This window comes from Pyrgilauda ruficollis, unplaced genomic scaffold (assembly GCF_017590135.1).
Source record: "Pyrgilauda ruficollis isolate IOZ18807 unplaced genomic scaffold, ASM1759013v1 scaffold17, whole genome shotgun sequence".
In the NCBI taxonomy this organism is placed as follows: Eukaryota; Metazoa; Chordata; class Aves; order Passeriformes; family Passeridae; genus Pyrgilauda; species Pyrgilauda ruficollis.
Window position 1 is genome coordinate 643243 of NW_024515875.1, and position 22447 is coordinate 665689.

The 22447-nt window shown below is 38.5% G+C and overlaps 1 protein-coding gene across 5 annotated transcripts in view; it reads right to left on the bottom strand.

The window, feature by feature from the left end:
* Window positions 1-12503, bottom strand: part of LOC121351528 (ABI family member 3 binding protein) — a 136523-nt gene extending 124020 nt beyond the window's left edge. For all 5 annotated transcript variants that reach the window (XM_041463732.1, XM_041463731.1, XM_041463730.1 and 2 more), the window contains exon 1: window positions 12331-12503. In XM_041463732.1, the coding sequence (XP_041319666.1) occupies window positions 12331-12409 (79 nt within the window). In that variant the 5' untranslated portion in view covers window positions 12410-12503. The remainder of the gene's footprint in view (window positions 1-12330) is intronic.
* Between the last annotated feature and the right edge of the window lie 9944 nt (window positions 12504-22447).

Consider the following 22447-nt stretch of genomic DNA (forward strand, 5'->3'; position numbering starts at 1 on the left):
ACTGCCATTACCTACTCAGTGGCAGGCAGTGTTTGGCATCTCCACTTCCTTAAGCCACCTCTCATTTACAAAGATCAGTGCATTTTTGAAGAGTGAAAATCAAAGGCATTATAAAAACCAGTCTGGAACTGCAGTCACCTTTGCTTCCCTGAGAAGAGTGAGGACACCACACTTAACAATCCAGGATGTTAGTGTTTATTACTGAGTGCATAGGTAATCTGCTGCATGGGTTACTGTGTACCCAGGCTGCAGTGAGGGACTCATTTCCTACAGCCAATTTGGAGTCTATTCCTTACATGTCATCACCATTTATTACATCATAATACTTAATTTTTTTTCACTCTGTGACTACTCATCTGGGGATCTTTTGAAACACTTGGGAAGAATCATTCAAAAGAATATAAAATAACCAATAGCAACAAAGTATAAATTCTACTGTGTTACAATAAGGCAGCTCCAAATCAACAGCTGAAAAAACCTCAAGCAGTAATAAATTGAAATTTGCATGTTTATCTGCGTTAATAGAACAAAAAATGTAGTCATATACTGAAATCCTCTTCTGTGATAAGTATTACCTTATTTGCCATAGTCCAAGCAAATAAAAGAGCAAGTCTTTAGCTGAGTGTTCTTTAACATTGGGTTAGATTATTTTAAAGCTTTGTTTTACTTCCTTCTCTGATTAAGCACATTGTTATTTTTTAGGGACAAACCTGCTTAAAGATAGTAATATTTAGACAGCTAGGAGGATTTACAAGCCGTAGCAACAGAATAAAAACAGAATTTGAAACCAACATGTACTTCCAACTCTTTAGTTGTAAATTAATCTATAAGTCTCAGAATCCCCAACGTGTAGGTATGTTTCAAAATTGTTGCCTTCTCTATTTTAAATCTGAATAAATGGATCCCAGTCCTTTTATGCACTAGTTGTCACTTCTAAAAAGGTCTCATCACTAATGGATAAATACATAGAGCACTGCAAAACAGACAATCTTGATAAATTCAGGAAAAAAAATCAAATTCAATGACTAGAGATAATGAGTATATTACCCAGGAAAGAAGCCTGAGAAAATAGGAGTCACTGAGCTTGGAGGAAAAGTACATGAATAGATAAGAAAACAGTATCCAAATATATATGGCAAACAAACAAAGCCCTGAGGAAAAGCAGTATAAATTACTTCTGCTCCATATTTGTGAAGAGAAGACACAAACTGAAGCAAGAAAGATACCTGGAAAACTGATACAGGGAGATACACTCTGGAGCAAACTGACTTGGGAAGAAGAAGAAGGTGGTCAAAATAAGTTCAGGAAGTCCATTTCAGCACTATGATTCCTTGTAAAAATTACTATTTTCCAGGTGAAGGCTACTACTTTTGTTCTACACATCTAAGTATGTACCATAAAGCTTCAAGGAGGGCTGCATCAATTCCAGTATCCTACTTCCTATCTCTAAGACATAGAAAACGAAAATCCAGTTAGGCATGATCTCTTCAGTATATAGATAAGCATATGAGAATTGCCAGGGAGAAGTAAGATTAATTTGCTATGGAGAAGAGAAACATATCTCAGTACAATTGATTGAGTAAAGCAAGAAAGAGCATCCAGGAAACTGCAAGCTGTTGTCCCTAGCCTCAGTCACCAGAAACAGTCACACCTATGCACATGATGACCAAAAAGGTGATTTGGAACCGCCAGAGCAAATTTACCAAGGCCAGGCTGTCTGGCAAAGCTTGCTGCCTTCTGTAATGTTATTCCTGGCTTTGCATACAAAGGAAAGGGGTGAACATCATTTACGTCAACTTTGGCACAATTTCCACAGGTATCCTTACTGTCAGACTGGAGAAATGCAGACTGGATTCCTACATTACAGGGGAGATGGAAAACTGGGCTCAAAGAATAGCAGTCAGTGGTTAAAAGCCCAAAATCCCTTTTGATACCTCTTTGATATTGCTTAAGAAGCTCTTCCTGGTTCTTGAGCAACATTCAGTGTAATTCCTATACTCATTTTAGTGAGGGAGAATGTTTTGTGCTTTCTGTACTCTGGGAAAGAACTTGGGTTGTGGAAAAGAGTAGAAGCAGATGAGTTGTCCATAATGACCTGCTTTGGAATTGAAGGAAAACAACCTAGATGCTGACGCCCATTCAGAAACAGGTGACATACGGTTTGTAAGTCCCCCCACTATGCTGGGTATAGTTGAAGAAAGAACCTTTAAAATAATATGCCAAAATATGGAAATGGAATGGGATTATTCTTTTTCTGAAATCACAATGGTTTTCCATTTCCAGCATTGTTACCCGCATATGATCACAAAAAATACCTGTGTTCTCTGCTCAAAATAACACCCAAAACATACAGGACTTCAAATAGAGCAAGGATTAATAGCTCTGAATGGCACTTGGCAAAGGTGCTTGCAATATTCTGTGTTAACTTTGGCATAAATTCCCCACTTTTAAGAAGTGGACAGATGATAAAGCAATTAAATATCTGAAGCACACATAAGAATTCCTGGGCAGTGTTTTATATCAAATGTTAAACTCAGAAAGAGTAAGAAAACTCTGTCAGTAACAGAAGCAGTACTGAAATGTTAAATTCTATTGTGCTTGGACAACTATGATTTGGGCTAGTCAATGGAGTCAAGTCTGTCAGCAAAGATTTTAGCCAGATACTTTCCTTTGGTTTAGAAAGCTGTAGACATAAACAAACAAACAAAATGTAAATTTTAAAAAATTGCCTGATGTTTCCAAAAGAGCAGTCAAAATAAAGTGGTTTCACTTATGTTCCGGGTCTCCAAACTGAACGTTCTCACACATGTCTATGACACTTGCTGGATACAGCCCAGTCCTATAAGGATTGATTCCAACTGCACATAGTTTTCCCAGCTGGAAAATGTATCTCATCTTGCACCATTAGATGAGACAGATCTCAGGACTGATGACCTGGCTTCTTACTACTACTCTAAAATAAACCCAACAAAAACCCCAACAGATTAAGAAAAATCAGAGGTGATCCTTTTAATCTTCTTCTGTATTGTTCCACATTTTGAGTTTGAAGAGATCAAAGGAAAGATTCCACAGTTCAAACACATCTGGGCAAAAGAAGCAACAAATTGCCAGTACATCTTTAATTTAAAAAGTACTAATAACTTCATAAGTTTAGAATGTATTATTGAATTCCTAAATTTGACAGAAATTCTTTTACAGCTCTATGAACACACTGTGAAGCAGAGACATTGTTAACTCATCTTAACAAAACTAAAATATGAAGTAAATGCTTCCACTAAATCTGCTATCCACTAAATCAGAAAATAATGGACACCAAGCCTAGTAAGTATACAACATGTAAAATAAAAGCTATGTCATGATTAATGGAGTACTAAGATAAGACAAATACTTATTTTTTCATAATGAAGTTGTTTTATCTTCTCTCCCACATATTTCCCTTCCTACCCAGAACATGGCATAGAGTTCATGTTCTCTGACTATATTTCCAAATTCTTTATCTGTTACATCACCTGCTCTGTTTTCACCATGTTGCCTTTTATCTACAGAGATGAAAGAAAACTGCAGGAAGTAATCTCTCTTTCCAGCCTATCTTCCTACGTCTATATTACTTTTTAAAATAAATTCTCCAGCTGGTGTTTCATTGAAAGAAAAATGCCAATAAAGAACACTATCAGCTACACAAAAGGAAGGCTTATGAAAACTTTGGGGTGGGATAAGGGCACGTACATCTATGCACACCACCAGCTAAGCAATCTTTGTAGGCCTGACTTTGCACTTTTACTTGTACTTCTCTCAGGCATTTATCCAAATGCTCATGGAGAATTTATGGTATGTAGGAAGCTATGTCTCCCTCATTACTGATCTTGTAATCCAGTGTGCAGTAGATTACATTAATTCCCAAGGAATGCTCTCTGACTTAAGAGTGTATTAAGTACATAAATAATGCTTCATGACTTCAGAGTTTTTACATGAGATGTCTTCCCTGTGCCAGTTTTTTTGACAAGTGTTTTAATACTACAAAAACAAATTATTGTAAAAAAAATCCAGAAGGGCTGTGTCATGGAAAAAATTATTCACAATGCCTGAACTTCAATAGGGCATAAATGAGATTATCTATTCCCTATATTATCTATTCCCTATATGTAACTTTTCTACATCCTTAATATTATGAGCAACCTCACATTGCCTTCAAATAAGTATAATAATAGCATATGATCTCCCTTGCTAATTGCTGTATGTATTTCTGAGTGGAAAGGGAACACAGTAAACATCTGTTACATTACTGAGAAGCTGCTTTCTAAGAATTCATGGCTGTACATTAACAACATACTAATCCTTTTATCAACTGCTATTTGATCATGTTACCAAAATTGTGAGGTACAGGGGATTGATGAAAGTGTGAAAGATTAAAAGATTTTAGGAAAAGCATTTACCAAAAGCAAATGAGCAAGATCCCACACTTTGTGTGTGCACGTGTATGTCTCAGTGTACTAGAGTCTGTGTGAAGTCACATTAATGATTTGGTTACTTGTGTGCAAGGTGAGTACAGATTTTCCATTGGAGCAAAAATCCCCAAATTGCCAACAATTCAAAATAAGTTCTTCAGCTAAAATTAATTGCATAATTAGTATTTTAATCTTCTGGGGAAACAGATCTTATTTATACAGACTTGATTATCAAAGGACATAAATTACCTCCTACTCCATAACACCGAGTTACATCAGATATATCAGCTACTAAGGAACACCGAATAACTGACATAAGCAAGAAGACATTTCTATCAGAATTGCCAGTTTTTGTGTTCCTTGTAACAAAACCAAAGAGCAGGAAGGACTGCTGAAGAGATGCAGTATTGGTGCTTGTAAGATCATAGCTGAAAGCTGGTGCTCATCTGTAAGGTAGCAAATGATGAGCTGCCACTGTGGAGCAATTTCACAGTCATGTTCACACAGTAAATGTCTCTTAATTAGCTTTATGACAGAAGAAGGAGACCTATTGATTCAAGCTGAATATGAAACCTCACCACTTCTACCTGAGTCAGCTCTTCATCAAACTAAGGGAATTCATGGCTCTTAAGCCTGACTGCAGCCACTTCCCTGACTGTGAAACAAGCTGCACACTGTGCTATAAATAAAAATTCTGCCCTGCCATTTAATCCAACTACTTCAGTGTGTGCTTGAACCACAGAATGGAACTCTGCCAAAATGTTCAGGTCAGACAGCAGAGTTTTATTTCTACTATATGTATCCCAAAGCTCAATTTCTTATCAACTTTCAGACTATTGCATCCATGTCTTTGTTTTCAGAGTATGTTTGTTCATGTTGTACTGACACTGAGATTTCAAAAGAAGAGTGATAAGTGATAAAGTCTGAAAGTCTTGTAATTTTCTCAGTGTGCATTTTTCTTGTTCATGTATAGGCTTGAATTGTGCTAATGAGGTAATGTAAATTGCCAGAAAATATTTTAACTTCAAAGTCAGAAAACGATCTTCTGGGATATTTCAAGCATACATATTTGTATTTTTGAACCAACCACAATTTTATGTGTTCTAAAATTAATCCAGACATTTCCATCACAGACAGAAAAATTAAAGTAAACAATTAATACAAAGCAGATATTGCAAGCAGCTGACAAAATAAGAAAAGTCTTTTCCAAATGTGAGTTTAAAAATAATGTTATCCCACATACACTCTCAGTCCTTTAAAATTGGCCAGGTTCCCAAAGTATTAATTATGTAAACTCATATCAAGCATTCTGTGGCCATTTATAGATTCATAAACTAATGCCACAACTGCAGGTGATTGGAAAGAATCTTTTCCCACTCTATTGAATTGTGCTATTCCTGAGCAGATTTTAAGAATAGTGCAAAACATTAGAACTATATTAAAATGCTAGAAAAGCCCTAAAAAAATAATTCCCTCATACTTTGAGAATCCATTTTGCCATCATATCTTCAGCTTGAGAAAGAGTATAGAATTACAATTTCTTTTTAAGTACATGCAGTGACACCCCAGTGTTAGCACACCCCATACACACACAAAATAAATAAAAATCCAATCACATGCAGAGGTTTAGGCACGTCATTAAGCTGGGTTTTATCAAAGTGGATTTATTCACATGGAGCCCTGATGACATGTATGTTCAAGGCAAACAGTATTTATATAAGAGCCATGGCTACAATTAGTCTAAGAAAAATTATGGATTCACTTGCCTTGTTTATTTTTCTTCCAGAAGATGCTGTCAATAATACTAAATTATTGCCAAGTGATGGACCTCAGTAACAACTAAAGCATTTTAGAGAAGACAGGTTATATTTTGTCTACCAACCTCTGAAGAAGTGAGATAAAGCTCCCCTCCAGACTGGGAGGAAAGTAGTTTTTGTCTCATAGAAGAGCATTCCCTACCTCCCTGCCTTTAGGTCTAGAATCTTCATAGCTAGAGCCTCAACTCTTTACTAGTATTTTATTCAGTAGCTCTGAATGGGTAAAGACTCTGTGTTGATATTCTTAATGCAACCATCCTTCCATAACCTTGCCTGGATACCTGCGTGCTCTGATGACATCACTTTGGTGAAGCAGTGAGTGCAAAAGCATTCCATTCTGGTGACCATAACTGCAATCACCACTTCATGAACAGTAGAAATTCAGTTGGTTGTTGAAAACTTGATCTGTTTTTTCTTCCCCTTGATACGACACACACTGGTTTGCTCAAGTGAGGAGGTTTAGAGTTGATTTAGCCGGAGTAAAACGGCACATGATTGTTATGTTTTGAGGGATGGCAGCACTGGAAAAGTTGGCCCAGGCCTTGCCCACGCAACAGTTTCATTCATGATGCTGCCAGTAGTCATCTTCACAACCACCATTCTCACAGCACAATAAGGTGAATATCTATCTCACAATGCAAACTAGCATTACATACATGTTATCCTGTATTGTAGAAAAAACAATTTTTAACTAAGACCATTTGAACTAAGGCCTGTCAAGCAAGTCCGTGTAGGATCTGGCCTGTTTCCAGCTGCCCTTTTCCACTTGGGAAGACATTGCAGACTGGGCTGTTATGCTAATGGCACCTATTTTAGGCTGAAGTCTGTCCAGAACACGAACACGAATACCTGCTTCTGTTCTCACCAAGATCCACCATGCCAGTGAGTAGGACTCCAACTGTCTTCTGTAAAAGTAGTCAAGAATGCTCCACAGCAACAAATTTGTCTTGCTCACAAACAATTTCAAGTCTGCACTTGAATTCCCTGAAGGAAAATAGATCCCCTAGGAGCTGCATGAACAATTCTCACTATGGCAGGTCACTGCTAGCCATCTTTTCCCCCTGGAGCAGACAGAGGTTTTTGTTTCCACATGCAGTGTGCAGTGCACACCTGGTGAGTCCAAAAGGTCCAAAGAAGGCTCAAACCCATTGTCCATCCACTGTATCATCAGTCAACAGATCCACAGTAGGTCTGGTCCCATAGCAGCAGCAAGATTTAGCCTACAGCTCTCCCCCCAAGGGAATTATGTAGCTTGTCCTTCTGGAACAGCTAGAGCCAAAGATTATATGAAGGAGGGCTGAAAAATAAGGTTCAAAAAGACATACTTGGGAACATGAAAATTAAAATGAAGAGGTGGAAGGTTATATAGATTATCCAGCAGTGAGATCATTTTGGAGGCATTCATATGCAGTGGAATTTAATTCTGGCAGAATCCACCCATATGTATCATCACAATGTTGCACCACTGCATGTGCCAATACAAAAATGGAATTCTAGTATTACAGATCATCTTTGAACTCAGAAGCCTGACACTCAGTACTGGGTTTTGATATGCTTATGTGCAAGCCTAGGACACAACTGTCTGCATGAAAAGATAACTTTGATTAAATGAACTGCTATAACTGTTACATTCTTATGAGCTGTTTTCACTCTCTGCTAAGAATCAGCCAAATTTGCCATGACATATCTAGTGACTGAAAACCCTATTACACCAGATAAAGCATCCCTTTTAAATTTACTGTTGGACTTGTCATTTATATGCTATTAAACATAAGAAAAATATTTCACAAAAAAAACCCAAATTAATTTTGCACTTCTTTTTCCAGACACAGAAAGTGAAATAATTTAGTTCAAACTGGCTCTTCTTCATAAGAACATTTTTTAAAGGTTAATGCATTGTGATTTTTGAAAAATAGTTCTCAGAAAGATGTTTTATAAACCATGGGGACAGTAACATATAAACCACATGTCATTTTGTGATATTTTGATATGCCAGCTTCATTGCATGCTCAAAACCCCACAACTTCCATGAGACTTTTCCCTGTCTTACAGTTTTTGCCCTGTCGCCCTACAGCTACCAAAGGGGTGATTCTGGCAGGAAGGGAGAGGGCAGCACAAAAGTTTAAAGTTTGGTTGCTGCAATATAATAACTGTGATACATTGAAAAAACTCTTCATTGTTTTAACTGTTTGACACTAGTAAATGAAAACACATGCTCTGCTTAGTAAGATGTATTATGTAACATAGCATAGCCAGCAAACTTAGCTAGGAATAAAATTAGTCTACTCCTTTTCTCAAATGTCAAAGTTTGGGAGTCTACTGTAAATACAGCATTCACTCTAAAAGAGATGTCAGTTATAATTACCTTAAGTACAAATATTAGCTAGTAGCTATCTACAATATCAGACCAAACATATTCAGTACTTCCAAACAAAGAAATAAATCCTCAGTGCAAAACAATCATTTTTCCCACTTAACCCCACTGCTGACAACTGTAGACACAAGGAAGTTTTGGATCTGGTTTTCCCTATAGAAGTCTGTAAATCAGGCTTTTTCACATGGTCCCCTAAGAAATGTCAAGTCCATATTCTTTTTCCCTAAGAAGACAGCAACCAGGAGAAAGCCAAATTAGGGTTTCCTGAGCCCTTCCTGGACAGCAGAGTAGGATAGGCCTGAGTCTTGGAAAGAAGAAGCAGAATGGACCTACATTCCATTGTACCTGATGACTAGTTCAAATAGTAGAAAAACCACAGTGGTCAGAAATATGTCAAAAAATACCCTGAAAAAAAACCCAGAAAAAAACACTGAGGCTCTTTTTTTTTTAATAACTACCTAAAACTGAAATTTTATAAGAAGGGATCAACCCCTAAATTCTTTTCAGCTCTAACAAAATAAAACAGAACATGTAGACAAAAGCTATCAGAAACAGACATTCTAGTGAAAAAACACATTTCCATGCACCTCTGTGCTGTAACTGGAAAGTCAAGTGGCAAAATCAAAAACATGAAATGCTGTTTTACCAAACACTAAGAACTTATTCTTCAGTTGTTCCTTCAACAATTGTATCAGCTCCAACTAGAAAGATGACAGCGAAACATGGTTTATAAGGCAGTACAATCTCGGGGATTACGTCCTGTAACTTGTTTCTTCTGGATTCTGTGGCTTTGTTTTCTCATCCCTGTCACAGATCTGGGATGATCTGCTAACCAATTCATTCTCTAAAGACAAGTCTTTTTGTCTGTACTTAATTCCTGTCTAGAGAGACAACACTGAGCTCTTTAATAATGGAACTTTTCTGTTATGCAGAGCCATAAAAATTAGAGCATGTTTCCATCCATCAATAAAGCACAACAGTGTTGAACTTTAGAATCATGTATGTTGGATGGCACTGGCATAATGGCATAATGACAGAGACAAAAACAAGTAGAAAAATTCTAATTAGAAGAAAACTTTAGAGGCTAGACAAAGTTGAACAGACAGCCGCTGAAATACTGGATGAAATGTCATCCGTAATGGTACCACCATCTCTCACTCTGATGTTCTGTTATCCCTCACTCAGTATCCAAAGGCACTGACTGCAGAATTTTCTTAGCAGCTGATCCCCCAGATGAAACACAAACATAATTGTAAAAAATCCAGTGCCTTCATACTAAAACACACTACCCACCAGCCTTCCTTTCCCAATTATATTGTCTTTATTTATCACTATTTTTCCTCCAACAATACCTTAATCTTTGATTAACAATGAAAGAATTCATTATTAAAAAAAAACACTTTTGAGAACAGCAATAATATTTTCTTTTTCATCCTAGTAAAACACACATATGTGGAGGTGAAAGTACAAAAATATATGGGAATAGGGAGCAATTTGTGTTCCAGCCTCCTGACCAGCACATTTGCACAGAGTCTCTCAAACAGCTCTGGAAATCACTGTACTGGCTCTGTTCCTTTGCAGCTGCAGGAGGCAAGATGTTCCTTTCACCTTTTACCAGTGAAAGGAAATCCCAGTCCATGAGACATGGGGTCAATGTGTTTCACCTCTGGGAGAGAAGACTTGAGCACTAGAATTGCAAAGTGCCGGTAAGAAGGGCAAGATTTACTCTGATAACCTGTTCCCACAAGTACCTGCACCAGAAAGTGAGTTTGGCTAGATTGCTCTCCTTCAAGTTATGAACTTGATTCCACTGTTCCCCAGACAGCAAGAGTGACTCTGAAACCTCAGTTACATACTTTGGGACTTAAAGAGCACAGGAGTTCACTGGAATTTAAGCTTGCAGAGCAAGGCAAAGAAGCCCTCTTAGAACATTACCAGTACATGTTTTCATTTCTAAAACACATATTCTCTCTGCTTACAAAAAAAGTCTCTAGTCCCTATCAAACAAGACAATTCTGTAGAGGACAATCCGCTGAATATTTCTGGATAGCAGCTAAGTACTAATACACTTGCTTTTTCAATGCAATTATTTGAAAGTTGTAACTGGAGAGGCAGCTACAAACGAAAGAATTAGACTGATGTTTCCACACTGCAATGGGAGTATCTTAAAAGTTATTTCACTGAAAAGAAATGAAGTTTCCACCTGCAGTTTTATGCTTTTGGCAAAGAGAACTTCACTTCTGCAATGTTATTTTAGGACAGAAAAAATGCATGCCAGAGTTAATCTTGCATTGGATTAGAAGCTTTGTCTGAACTTCACAGTTAGCATAAACTTAGAGCCACTATTATACAGTAGTGAGCAGAAAGTCCAGTTAAATCATTTAAAAAGACAAGCACTGGAAAAGTTCCTTCCCTCAGTCTAGGCAATATATACAAGATCCCTGTCTGGTCAACATAATCCTTTCTTAAGTCCTTTTTTGACAAAACGAAATTCTTAGAGTTAGCTTGACTGGAACTGCATATCTGTTACTTGCAGACTACACACTGTTTCACTTTTACCAGTATGCAAAAAACTCCACATTGGCTCCAGAAGATGAGATTAAAAGAAAGATAATTTCAAAAGAATATCATCATAGAAAAAAAAGAAAAATAATGAAATTCTGGGGGGAAAAAAAGTATCTTAAAGAGGGGTAGAGATGAAAAATCACCTCAACTCCCCAAAATAACTTTAGGTTTCCCTTCTATGAAAGAGATTCTCCTTAGGAAGCCCTCAAAGCACTTATTTCTTAATAAACACTCTCATAACTAAATCACAGGTTCTTCTAAATCTTCAGTGGCTGCAGAAGAATGCAGATGTAAAATGCATTACAAAGCACAGTGGACTCAGGCAAGCACTGCCACAAAGTGAGAACAATACGTGCAGTACAGAAACAGTTGTGAAATTGCTGCCTTAATGCCAAGGAACTACGAAGTGTTTTACCATCCTGATAGAGAAATAATCTTTTCATTTTATGCTATGAGTGCTCTTCCTGCAGTAAACAATAAACTACTCTTAAAATGCCAATGCTACATGTGTCATATAACCAAAGAGAAGAAGAGATCACTGCCAGCTTTGCAAATCTACTGTACTTCCAGACTCTGGGAGAAAGGAATGGTTAAACAAATATTCACACAGGTTGGAGGGGTTTTTCTACTTGTATAAATTTTAATCAATCATATTTCTCTCCCTCAAAATGCATGCAACCTCACCAACACTAGTCAATTCCTACTGAATTGTTAGGATAGATATAAAGGAAAGTATACAAGTTCTTTCAAAGACGGAACTGAAATCTTCCACCAGCGAAACAGGGTGCTTCCAAGTCACATTGTCTTTAAGATATTAAACCACAGACCTGCACACTGCTGTCCAAATCACTATAAAATCACTAAATACAGCAACTTTGTCATGATAATTCTCACTAGAGTCACAAGATACCATGAAAACTTTTGAGCTTATTTTATTCAAGAGCTTTAAGGTTGCTGTTATACCTAGATTTGCCCTTTTCCCCGACCTTCTTTCATTTTGTCTATTACTCTTAATCATTTCTAACATGTTGTAAGCAAATTTCCATAACAAAACACAGGCTTTAAAAACCCCGAAGTCCCACAACAGAAAAACAAACAAACCCCCAGAAAGTTGTTCATAGCTACTTGCCTCTTGGCAGTTTCTGAGTATTTCCCAGGTTTAGTGCAATATATCCACAGAAAAGAAGACAGACAAATCTTGACATCATGGTCACAAACCCAACCTCGCACTGGGAATGGCTCTGACAGGTATCACACAGAAGTACTGCAGCTGCATTTAAGTGAACCGTTCTCTCTGTGACAAGAGGCAGCAACACTTTGACACGAGCTTAGTTTACACAGTGGGAGGAGACAGGATGACATCATTCACTCCCACTTCAAAATGAGAATTAGCATAAGAAAATATTATCAGGCTCCCCCTGCAATATTCTTCTGGGGTTTGATAGAAGATTTTTTCCACCACTAAGGGTAAAACATTACCATTTTATTACTTATATTTCATGAAAATAAAATAATGAATATCAAACTTTCTATTAATGGGGAAATGATCTGAGAGACATTTTCACTGTTTTATCCAAGAGAGCTGGACTTAAACTGCAAAAACAGCATTTGCAGTACTCAGAGAACTGTTTGCTATATTGACCTCAGTATTTTTGCAATCTCAACATTTTTCTTAAGGTTAATTCAGGCTACTTGTGGCTTTCATCCAGGGAAAATAAATACTAGTTTAATTTGACATGACATAATAAACAGACATTGTAAATATTTATTCAGGAAAAGAACTGGACTTGAAAAATCTAAATGTCATTTTTTCAGTTGTATCTAGTGTTGGCAATTTAAAAATACTTTATAATTTTCCCTTTCCTAAGTGTCTGGTGAGTTAATGGGTACAACACACATTGAAAGGAATAAAGCAACACTTCTCATTCCAGGGTGATCTTCTCACCAGTTACATTACTTTAGATAGAAAAGGAGTTCCATTTTTTCATTAAAAGCTGTTGCATTCCATGTTTACAATGAGCCAAGTGAGCAAAGCATTTGGTCCCACTCACAAGTGAGAAGAAGGGAAGGAAAGGGTAAAGCAGAAGAAAATGAAGAATTTAGTCTGAGTATCTGGAAAAGTTTCCAAAGAAATTAAATCTATTCAAGTAAGTAGTAATAGCTCTCTCTCTCTCTCCCTCAAAACAAAAACCCCAAAACCAAATAAGGAACAACCCAACAAACAAAGAAAACCCAAAACTGTCACCAAGGGGAAAAAAATAGCACAAAAAAAAAAAAATCCAACCAAAACCAAACCCAAAAGAATCATCAACAACCAAACCTAAACATACCCCTTGCTTACAATATGTGAAGTTCCTCAGTAGGCTTAGTCTGCTCCCATTCCCTGCTTGACTGGACCTGACATTGTTCTGCTTCTATAGTGTTTCTAAGCAGGGAAAATCACAGAGCTCGTACCTGGGTTAGAAACTAGTAGTTTAAAATAAAAAAGTAATATCTTGAAGCATATGGGAACGCTTCTTAAAGATCAGATTAATCATGTATTTAAAAAGACTTCATGTTTGCCATAATTCAAGAAGAACTTCAAAAAAGAAACCAGCAGTCATTGTCTTAGAGACAAACCTGAGGAATTTCAAGCTCTTCTAATCAATATGAACAGCACACAGCTATAACAAAAACAGCTGGACTATGGGGATGTGTTCCAGACCCATCATACTATCTGAATTTGGACATAAGGAAATGTTTTTATTATTCAGTAACTCAAGTCTGGGAAACGCAACTTGAAAGTCAATATTTGAGACAGACTCCCAAAAATCCCCAAACACTATTACCTGAAGAATCTTTGGGAGGATTCAGATCTTGAATATGAACACTCTGAACAGTGATGAGACAGGTACAATTTGAAAAGATGAAAATATGTTTGAGATGAAAAGATATTTGAAAGGCTGTACAGTTAGACAGCGGGTATCCCAAAACACCACACCAAAAGAATGTTAAATGGCAGAAAGATGGATACAGAGAGCAAACATGCCATTCTTATTGTTTTTTAAGTTGAAATACTGTTTTCAAAATGCTCCAGAAACCATATTCTATTTTTTCTCTTCAAAATTAAAAAATAAGAAATCAGTCATTTGATGTAACTGTCTCTTGGGAGAAGTAATGGGAAAAATTGCTCCATGGTCACACAGAGCTGTCTTTGTATTAGTGTAAACTGGACTCTCCTGTTTGTCTTATGGCAAACTCACTTTCCTTCAAAAGATTACACAACACCTTCCAAAAAAAGGCACAAAGGCCAGCTTCTACTCAGAGAAATCTTAGTGAAACAAACATATTAATTACTTGCCTACCTCACAACCTCTCTCATACATAAATATAGTCCCATCCCTCTTTTCACAACTACTTTCTTCTCTGCTGCCATCTTACTTCTTCCTCCTTGGTGCACTATCCAACCATTTAGGTGTTCCATGTAGATATTTAACCTTCCCCTTGAGACTCTGGGCTCTTCCCAGCCCAGAGTTCAAAAACCTATGTCAAGATGCATTTTCTTCTGTCTTATCAAGGATATGCTTTGTCAGGGACAATTTTGCTATAAGCAGATGCAAGTGTAACTTTCCATTAGATATATGTCAAGAGTACAAGAATCAGTTATATAATATCCTTTTATAATTTTCTGATATAGTCCCCTCCTCTTGCAGGACTAACCTTTCCTAGGAAACCTCTGCTACATGAAAAAATGAAAAAAGAAAAAAATCAGCTTCCACTTTCCTTTCTCCTAAATCCTCCTGCCATTTCAATGGATGTTAACTACCACAGTGCAAAACTAAACAAGGGAACATAAGGGAGTTCCTGGGACTTGAAGCACTATCCTGCACTGCTGGATGCTTCCATAATGCTGTTCAGGTTCTCCTCCAATTGACCTCCTCAGATATCCAATTCTCTCCTCCATTGAAACAGAGAGAGAATCTGATTTCAAAGTTACCAAACCTAGGACATTCCTCAGGTTTCTCTCATTCACACAGGCCTGGAAGTATGTTACCCATCCTTTGACTCCTCAGAAAGAAAATATTAAACAACAAAGATTCAGTTAATGACAGTTTTGTGTTACAGCTTTAACATAAAAGGCAAGAATATTAAGCTAAGTGCAAGAATGAAAAGTCTCAAACAGATCAAACAGGAAAAGACAAAAACTCTGATCCTCTAGTGACTCCTCCTTTTCAGCACCAAACTAATGTTTAAGTAACAAAGTCAAGCACTCAAAATTTACTTGCTTACCTCAACTGGCTCTCTGTGGGTTAGATCTCAAAAAATGGAGATTCCAACAAGATCGTATCACAGCACATCTGGGGGCAAAGCAGAGCTTTTCTAGTCCTCTTTTAATAGTTCCCAGACCAGCAAGTACAATAAAAACAAAAGTATGGGAAGAAAAAGAAAAATGGGATGGGAGGAAGAAGAGCAGGAGACAAGATTTTACATTTTGTTTTCAAATACAAACATGCTTTTGTTGAGATTTGGGATCTGTCCCAATTCACCTATCATTCTTGATTATTTTGACAAGCAAAAACCAAGGTGCCTCAATTCCTTGATGTTCTAATTTAAAGCAGAAAGAATGTGCAAAGAATAACATTAACAAACAAAATCCTGTTTTCATTTTGAAAAGCACAATAATGCCATGTGGAGCTCTCCAAGAGTAAAGACTTACTCACAGTATACTTGATCTGCTTTTTCTCAGGAGATTTCTGGTTGATACTATTTATTTCAGCAATGTTGTTCAATTATTTGTGAAGTGTCTTTTTCATAAAATATGCGATATAAATGTTAATTATCATTTTCATTCTCTTATGGGTGACTCAATTATTGGACTCTTTTTCTTGCAAATATCATGGGATCTCCTCTAAAGGCCTTCAGGAAAAAAGATATGCCAAAGAACATTCTTTCAGATGTGCTGTTTATAGAAGAAAAAGAAGAAAAAAGAAAATTGTAACTCTGCTTTCTAGAAGTCTGTAATTTCTTTTTTTTTTCCAATATTCAATTCTCATTTTGATAAGCAAATATTTGATCTCTCATGCTATTGAAAATACAGGGTTCACACATTAGTCTATTAGTCAAATGTAAGACATATTCATTTCATAACATAAAAGACAAAGACAGGGCATTCTAGTGTCCTTATCCCAAACTGATTTCCAGATTTCCAAATTAATGGGATCTGAGGCAAAGTGAAAAGAAGAAATTCAGAAAAAAAGAGTGGACAGAATAGCTGGTTCTTGTGACATGTTTTACATAGTTCAAATTCTTTCAGCACTTTCTCATTTGACATGCATAATTTCAGACAGTGACCCGTCTTTTCTAACAGACAGTGCATTTCACCAAAATTCTGTACAACATGGAATGAAATAAAAAAGCCCATTTATTTAATTTCTCTATTAAGTATTGACTTATCTTATTGTTCCCTTTGTAATGCAAATAACCTGCTACACTCAGTTCTGCAGTTTTGCTAACATTATCATGACCTGCCACATGAAGAACCAACACAATTCCAGGTTTCCAACAGTGCCACTCCTCTCTGTTACCAAGACTTTGCATTATTTAATTTGGGGCTTATTTTGCCTTTTAAAATTATTTTTTAACTGTCAGGTTTTGACTGACTCCAAGGAATGACTCTGCAGAGTGTCATTAGGCTCCTGGTACCATCCACATAGGGGAAAAACATTTTTCCCTTATAATCAGTCTAAACCTCCTTTGTTTTAGCTCATACCTGTTTTTTCTCATGCTCCCACCACACAGCAAGTGAGGAGCCTAGCTTCATGTTCTTGGCCACCTCTTGGGAAACACTGTAAGGGCTGCTGTTAGGTTCCCGACTGAGCAAGTCCCTGACCATTTTGGTTGCCCTTCTCTAGACTTGCTCCAGTTTATTGTTGTCTGTCTTGAATTTGGGGGTGGGGTGAGGCAACACAGGATGCTGCCTAGCTATGTAATTCACCAAGTGGTGAGTAGTGGGGGGAAATGGTTTCCTTCAATCTCCTGGCCATGCTCCTGTTCATACAGCCCCGGGCACTGCTGACCTGCCTTGCTGCCAGGACCCACTGCTGGCTCCTGTGCAGCCTTCTGCCCACCAAGATCCCCCACTGCTCTTCACCAGGGCTGCTCCCAACCAGCCAGTCCCCAGCCTGTATCACTGCAGGGGTTGCTCCCAAACAGATAGAGGACTTTGCAGCTCTACTTGTTGAATTTCATAACATCCCTGTCAGCCCATTCCTCCAGTGTGGTCAGGACATCCCTGCCCTAAAGAGTATTAAGTGATCATCCAAATTTTTGTCAAAGATGTTAAACCAATAGGTCCTAAGATAACCAGCTATGGTGCCCCACTTGTTAACCCCATCTAGGTAATGTATGATCCACTGCCTACTGCCCTCTGAGCCCAAGCATCCAACCACTTGGCCAGATAGTTGATCACGGTCTCTGTGAATCACTTTGGTAGATGTGCGCTCCATCAAACACATGATGTGTGCCACAATTTATATTTTAAAATACTATCTAGAAACCAGCTCCTTTAAGCAAACACTCAACACATTAAATGGGCTCCTCACCTGAAAGTTTTCCCCTTCATTGTTCCATCTTAACAGAAATAAATCTGCACAACTTCATCAAGCCTCTAGAACAAAAACCTAGCCTGGCCTTTGAAGAACTATATAATTACTAAGTACTGAAGACACTACTTCTGCCTGTGAAGAAAACAACCTTATTCTCCTCTTCTATCAACACCTTTGCGCCACATGAGATAATTAACACAATTACAGCCTATCTACTATTGCATTACCCCTGAACATTCCTTCCAAACATCTTCTGTCTCTGCCTTTCCCGCCATCATATCCCTAAATACTTATCACTGCCTAAAGATGATCTGATTAACTTGAAATGCAGACAGAAGCAGAGAGCAAAACACAAAAAGGCATGTGACAGTAATGAGCCTTTAACAGAGTAATTTCATGAATCAAATACATTTTAACATATATTGATTTTCCTGTGATTAGAATGAATTTTGGATAATCTAAAGTATTCTCAATTATAATTTAATTATTCTACACATGCTTAAAATATGAGCAAAGACTTTAAGAACCAGTCCTGTCCCAGACTGCTTTGGAAAGTGGGCTTCATAATCCATGCTGTACCAAGTCTTGGTGTTTCAATACTCCATTAAAATCTTCCTCTGCAGAAGTCAGCACCTCCTGGTCTCTTTCAGTCTCTTTCCACAATATGTTCTGACTTGCGAAGGTAATGTAAGATCACAGTCCAGATTAGTGAACTCAGATGTGAAGTCTGGAGTCTATTACTATACACTAGGATAGGATACAAAATCTGTTTATACATTTAGAACATGAATGTTGATGCCATTGGCAATTCTATTTTGAAGAAGAGAGATCTGTCTGTATCACAGATCTGCAGAAGCACTCACCTCTGAAGATAACAATGAAGTGCTAATGATTGACTTCTCTAATCCTTGCCAAGTTATATTATAGTGGGTTTGTAGAGGAGTAAATACCACATGCCACATGTCATATCACATATCTGACAGAGATTTGGTTTATTTTGGATTATTGCCACAGGACAAACTACTGTGCCCTTATGCTACTGCTTCCTCATTGCTCAGCCACATTCTAATCAAGTGCTTCTGGCTTCCATCTCAAAGAGACATAATACGCTTCCTTACTTCTCAATACCCCCACCATTTTCCTGTGCCCTGTGCCTTTACCTCTGGCTCGCTCCTTAGCTGTCCTTCTCGGTGTTCCAGCTCCCGGGGCATCCCGGCCCGAGCGCTCCGGGAGCTGCCGCCGCTGGCCGCCAGGGCGCAGCCCCGGGACAGCACCGCGCTGGGACAGCGGGACAGGGACAGGGGTGACACCTGGGCCAGCGGGGACAGCACCGGCCAGAGGCCGGTTCCGGAGCCCGGCTCCGGCCAGCGGGTGCCGCGGAGCGCACTGCAGGCCCCAAGGTCGGCGAGCCCGCTGCTGCACCGGCAGGAGAACGAGATGTGCCCCTACACGGCACAATCCGCGTCCCTCAGAGAGAGGCAGCGCTGGGAAGATTGCTGCTGCTCAAACTGCTCCTCCGTGTGCCCGCACACCGACAGCGACGGCCACAAAACCAAGCGCACAAGGCTGTTGCTGGTGCTCCTTTACTTAAAATAGAAAAAAAAAAAAAGAAGTTTAAATTCTGCCTCACTACAGTGGGGACACTGAACTGAATGCAACTCAGTACTGAATCTGGCCCACTCCAGAGACAGCAGGTGCAGCCTTAAACTGTGCTTATTTCCCTCTTCCCTCCTCCCTTGCTCTACACCAATCTTTCAAATATTCTGAAAAAAAAGCCAGGGGAAGCCCTGCAAAAACTAGAGCAAATAATAAAAACAAAACACTGTTAACTTTTATCAAAAGCAGAGAAGTCATCTCTAAGTTATATGGAGAAAGAGGACTTGATTATTAGTTTTATTAAAAGATATTATTTTCTTGGCATAAGAAAATTAGTTATTTGGCTAGGATGCACAGATTTGATGAATGCATGCAAAGACAGGAGGGAAATAATTCATGTTTTTTCCTCTCTCCTTATGAGTCATTTTGGCCTCAAACACATCTTCCAGAAACTTTTTGGCTGAATTTGGCTACATTAGTTTGCACTCGACATCAGCAGGCTTATCTAGGTCAGAATACTGTGAATAACATTCAAGTGTCATTGCTTGTCACTACTGTGGACAGAATTTAAACTAAATCTAAAAAACACTATGAACTATACACTTCACTTTAAGCTGAAAAAGGCACCTAATGAGTAACAAACACATTATTCTAAAGTACACAGCACATTTATTATAAAGAACTTGTACATATTAATATGAAATTCATATGTTTACTTGTCATAATTGTTCTCTGTATCCAGGGATAAAAAAATAGGAAGTTATATTACATGAAGATTAAAGTAACAGTGCATGCACAATTTATTTGAAGCAAACTAAAGCCAGGATTAAATAAACTCTAAATGCTGTCTTTAGAACAAAATTATTTGCATGGCACTCTTGGAGCAAGTATTTAACAGCTGTAAATCTAATCAAAACAACTCTGAAACATTATAGTCAAAGCACATTATCTGTAGAGGAAAGGGGTTATGTCTCACTTCAAAAATGAACGGGAACTAGACATTTCTGACAGGTAGCTCTCAACTCTGTGTTAGGAGATTTCTTTTATGCCAAGGACTGTACTTAGCTTTCGCAAAAAGCACAGCCCAAAAGAAATGGCTTTGTACGGCCAAGGAGTGCATCAGACCTCACATCCTTCCTTTAGACAAAACGGAACAATGGTTACTTAATAATGGTCTTAATCTGTTCTGTGGCCCACATGGCCACTGGTGGTGTCATGGGTTGACCCAGGCCAGATGCCAGACACTCGCAAAAGCCACTCACTCACTCCCCTCTGCAGCTGGACAGATGGGAGAAAATTTAACCAAGGGTGCATGGGTTGGGATAAGGACTGGGAGAGATTACTCATTAAATACCATCACAGCCAAATCAGGCTCAACTTAGAGATACAAAGTGAATTTATTACTAACAAAATCAGAGCAGGATAATGAGAAGTAAAATAAGCCCTTAAAAACCACCTTCCCCTCACTCTTCCCTCCTTCCCAGCTCTACTGTCTACAGCAGTGGCACAAGGAAACAGGGAATGGGGGTTATGGTCTGTTCATCACCCATGGCTTCTCCTGCTGCTCAGGGAGAGGAATTGTTCCTCTGCTGGTTCATGGAATTCCTCCCATGGGAGGCAATTCTTCATTAACTTTTCTGATGTGGCTCAATCTCACAAGCAGCAGTCCTCCTGAGACTGCTGCTGCACGGGTCACTCTTCCATGGGGTGCAATCCCTGGAGGACAGGCTGCTCCAGCATGGGAGCCAGGGCTTCTCTTTCCACAGGTCTCCCGCAGTGTCACAGCCTCCTCCAGTCATCCACCTGCTCCAGTGTGAGCACCTCCCTCACAGGCTGTGGGTGGATCTCTGCACCCCTGGTGGACCTCCATGGGCTGCAAGGGGACAACCTGCTTCACCATGGTCCTCCCCATGGCCTGCAGAGGACTCTCAGTTCCATGCCAGGAGCATCTCCTGTCCTTCCCTCTCCACTGACCTCAGCGTCTGCAGAGTTGTTCTCACATATTCTCATTTCTGCTCCTATGACTGTAATTTAAACTGTGCCACCACCTCTGTTATGATTTCTTTTTGAATCAGTTATCAGAGAGGCCTTACCACCATTTCCAATTAGCCCAGCCATAGCCAGCAGCATGTCTGTCTTTGGTGTTTCCAGGAATTGACTCTGTTGGACACAGTGGAAGCTTCCAGCAGCTTCTCACAGGAGCCACCTCTGTGGCCATCCCTGCTACCAAAAACTAAGCCATGCAAACCCAAGTGGCTACAGAGGGTTACATCCTATAAGATGGATCTTACCTTCCAATTCAGTTCCATTTGAAAATAATCCAGCTGTGCTATCCAAAACATTCCTATCACATCCACAAAATCAAAATTAAGTGGGGTTGAGCAGGAGAATCTCTTTCCAGGCATTCATGTGTGTATATATATATATATAAAAATGGAACCCGTGTACTTCTTGTCATGAAAAGTAAATATTGGAGAACAAAATCTTTTCTGTAAATTTAAAAAATTTAGAATTCTGTAAATGTCTAAATTAAAAATACTATTGACAGCTAAAGAAATTCAACAGTATCTCTCACACCAAATGAAAGGGTACTGCAACACAGAAGAGCTATAATGTCACATGTCCAGAACAAACCCCATTTCAACATAACTTAAAAAATCCTTAGTATTTGGGAAACCTAGAGTTTGGGAACTGTCTCATAATTTGAAGAGCTGGGAAACTGAATTCTGAGTTCTTTGTTAGTTTAAAATCCTGTAAGACTTCCATATAAAATTGGATTTTGTTTTGTGAAAATATGTAGAACCTCTTGAACCTGGTTGGACCACAGGATCTTGAAAAACTTTCAAGGAACATAGATATAATGTCCAAAGTGCAAGTCTTCAAAAGCTCAGACAGTATGTAAGAGCTGGGAACTGCTACAGAGACATGGACACTCTCTGGAGTACACCCAGTTGTAATAGTACATTTTGGAAATCTCTTCTTGTGCAACAGTGAAGTATTTTTGTAACAGTTGATACTACTATTTATCAAATAATATCAGCATCTGTGTTTCTGCTACAGCAAACA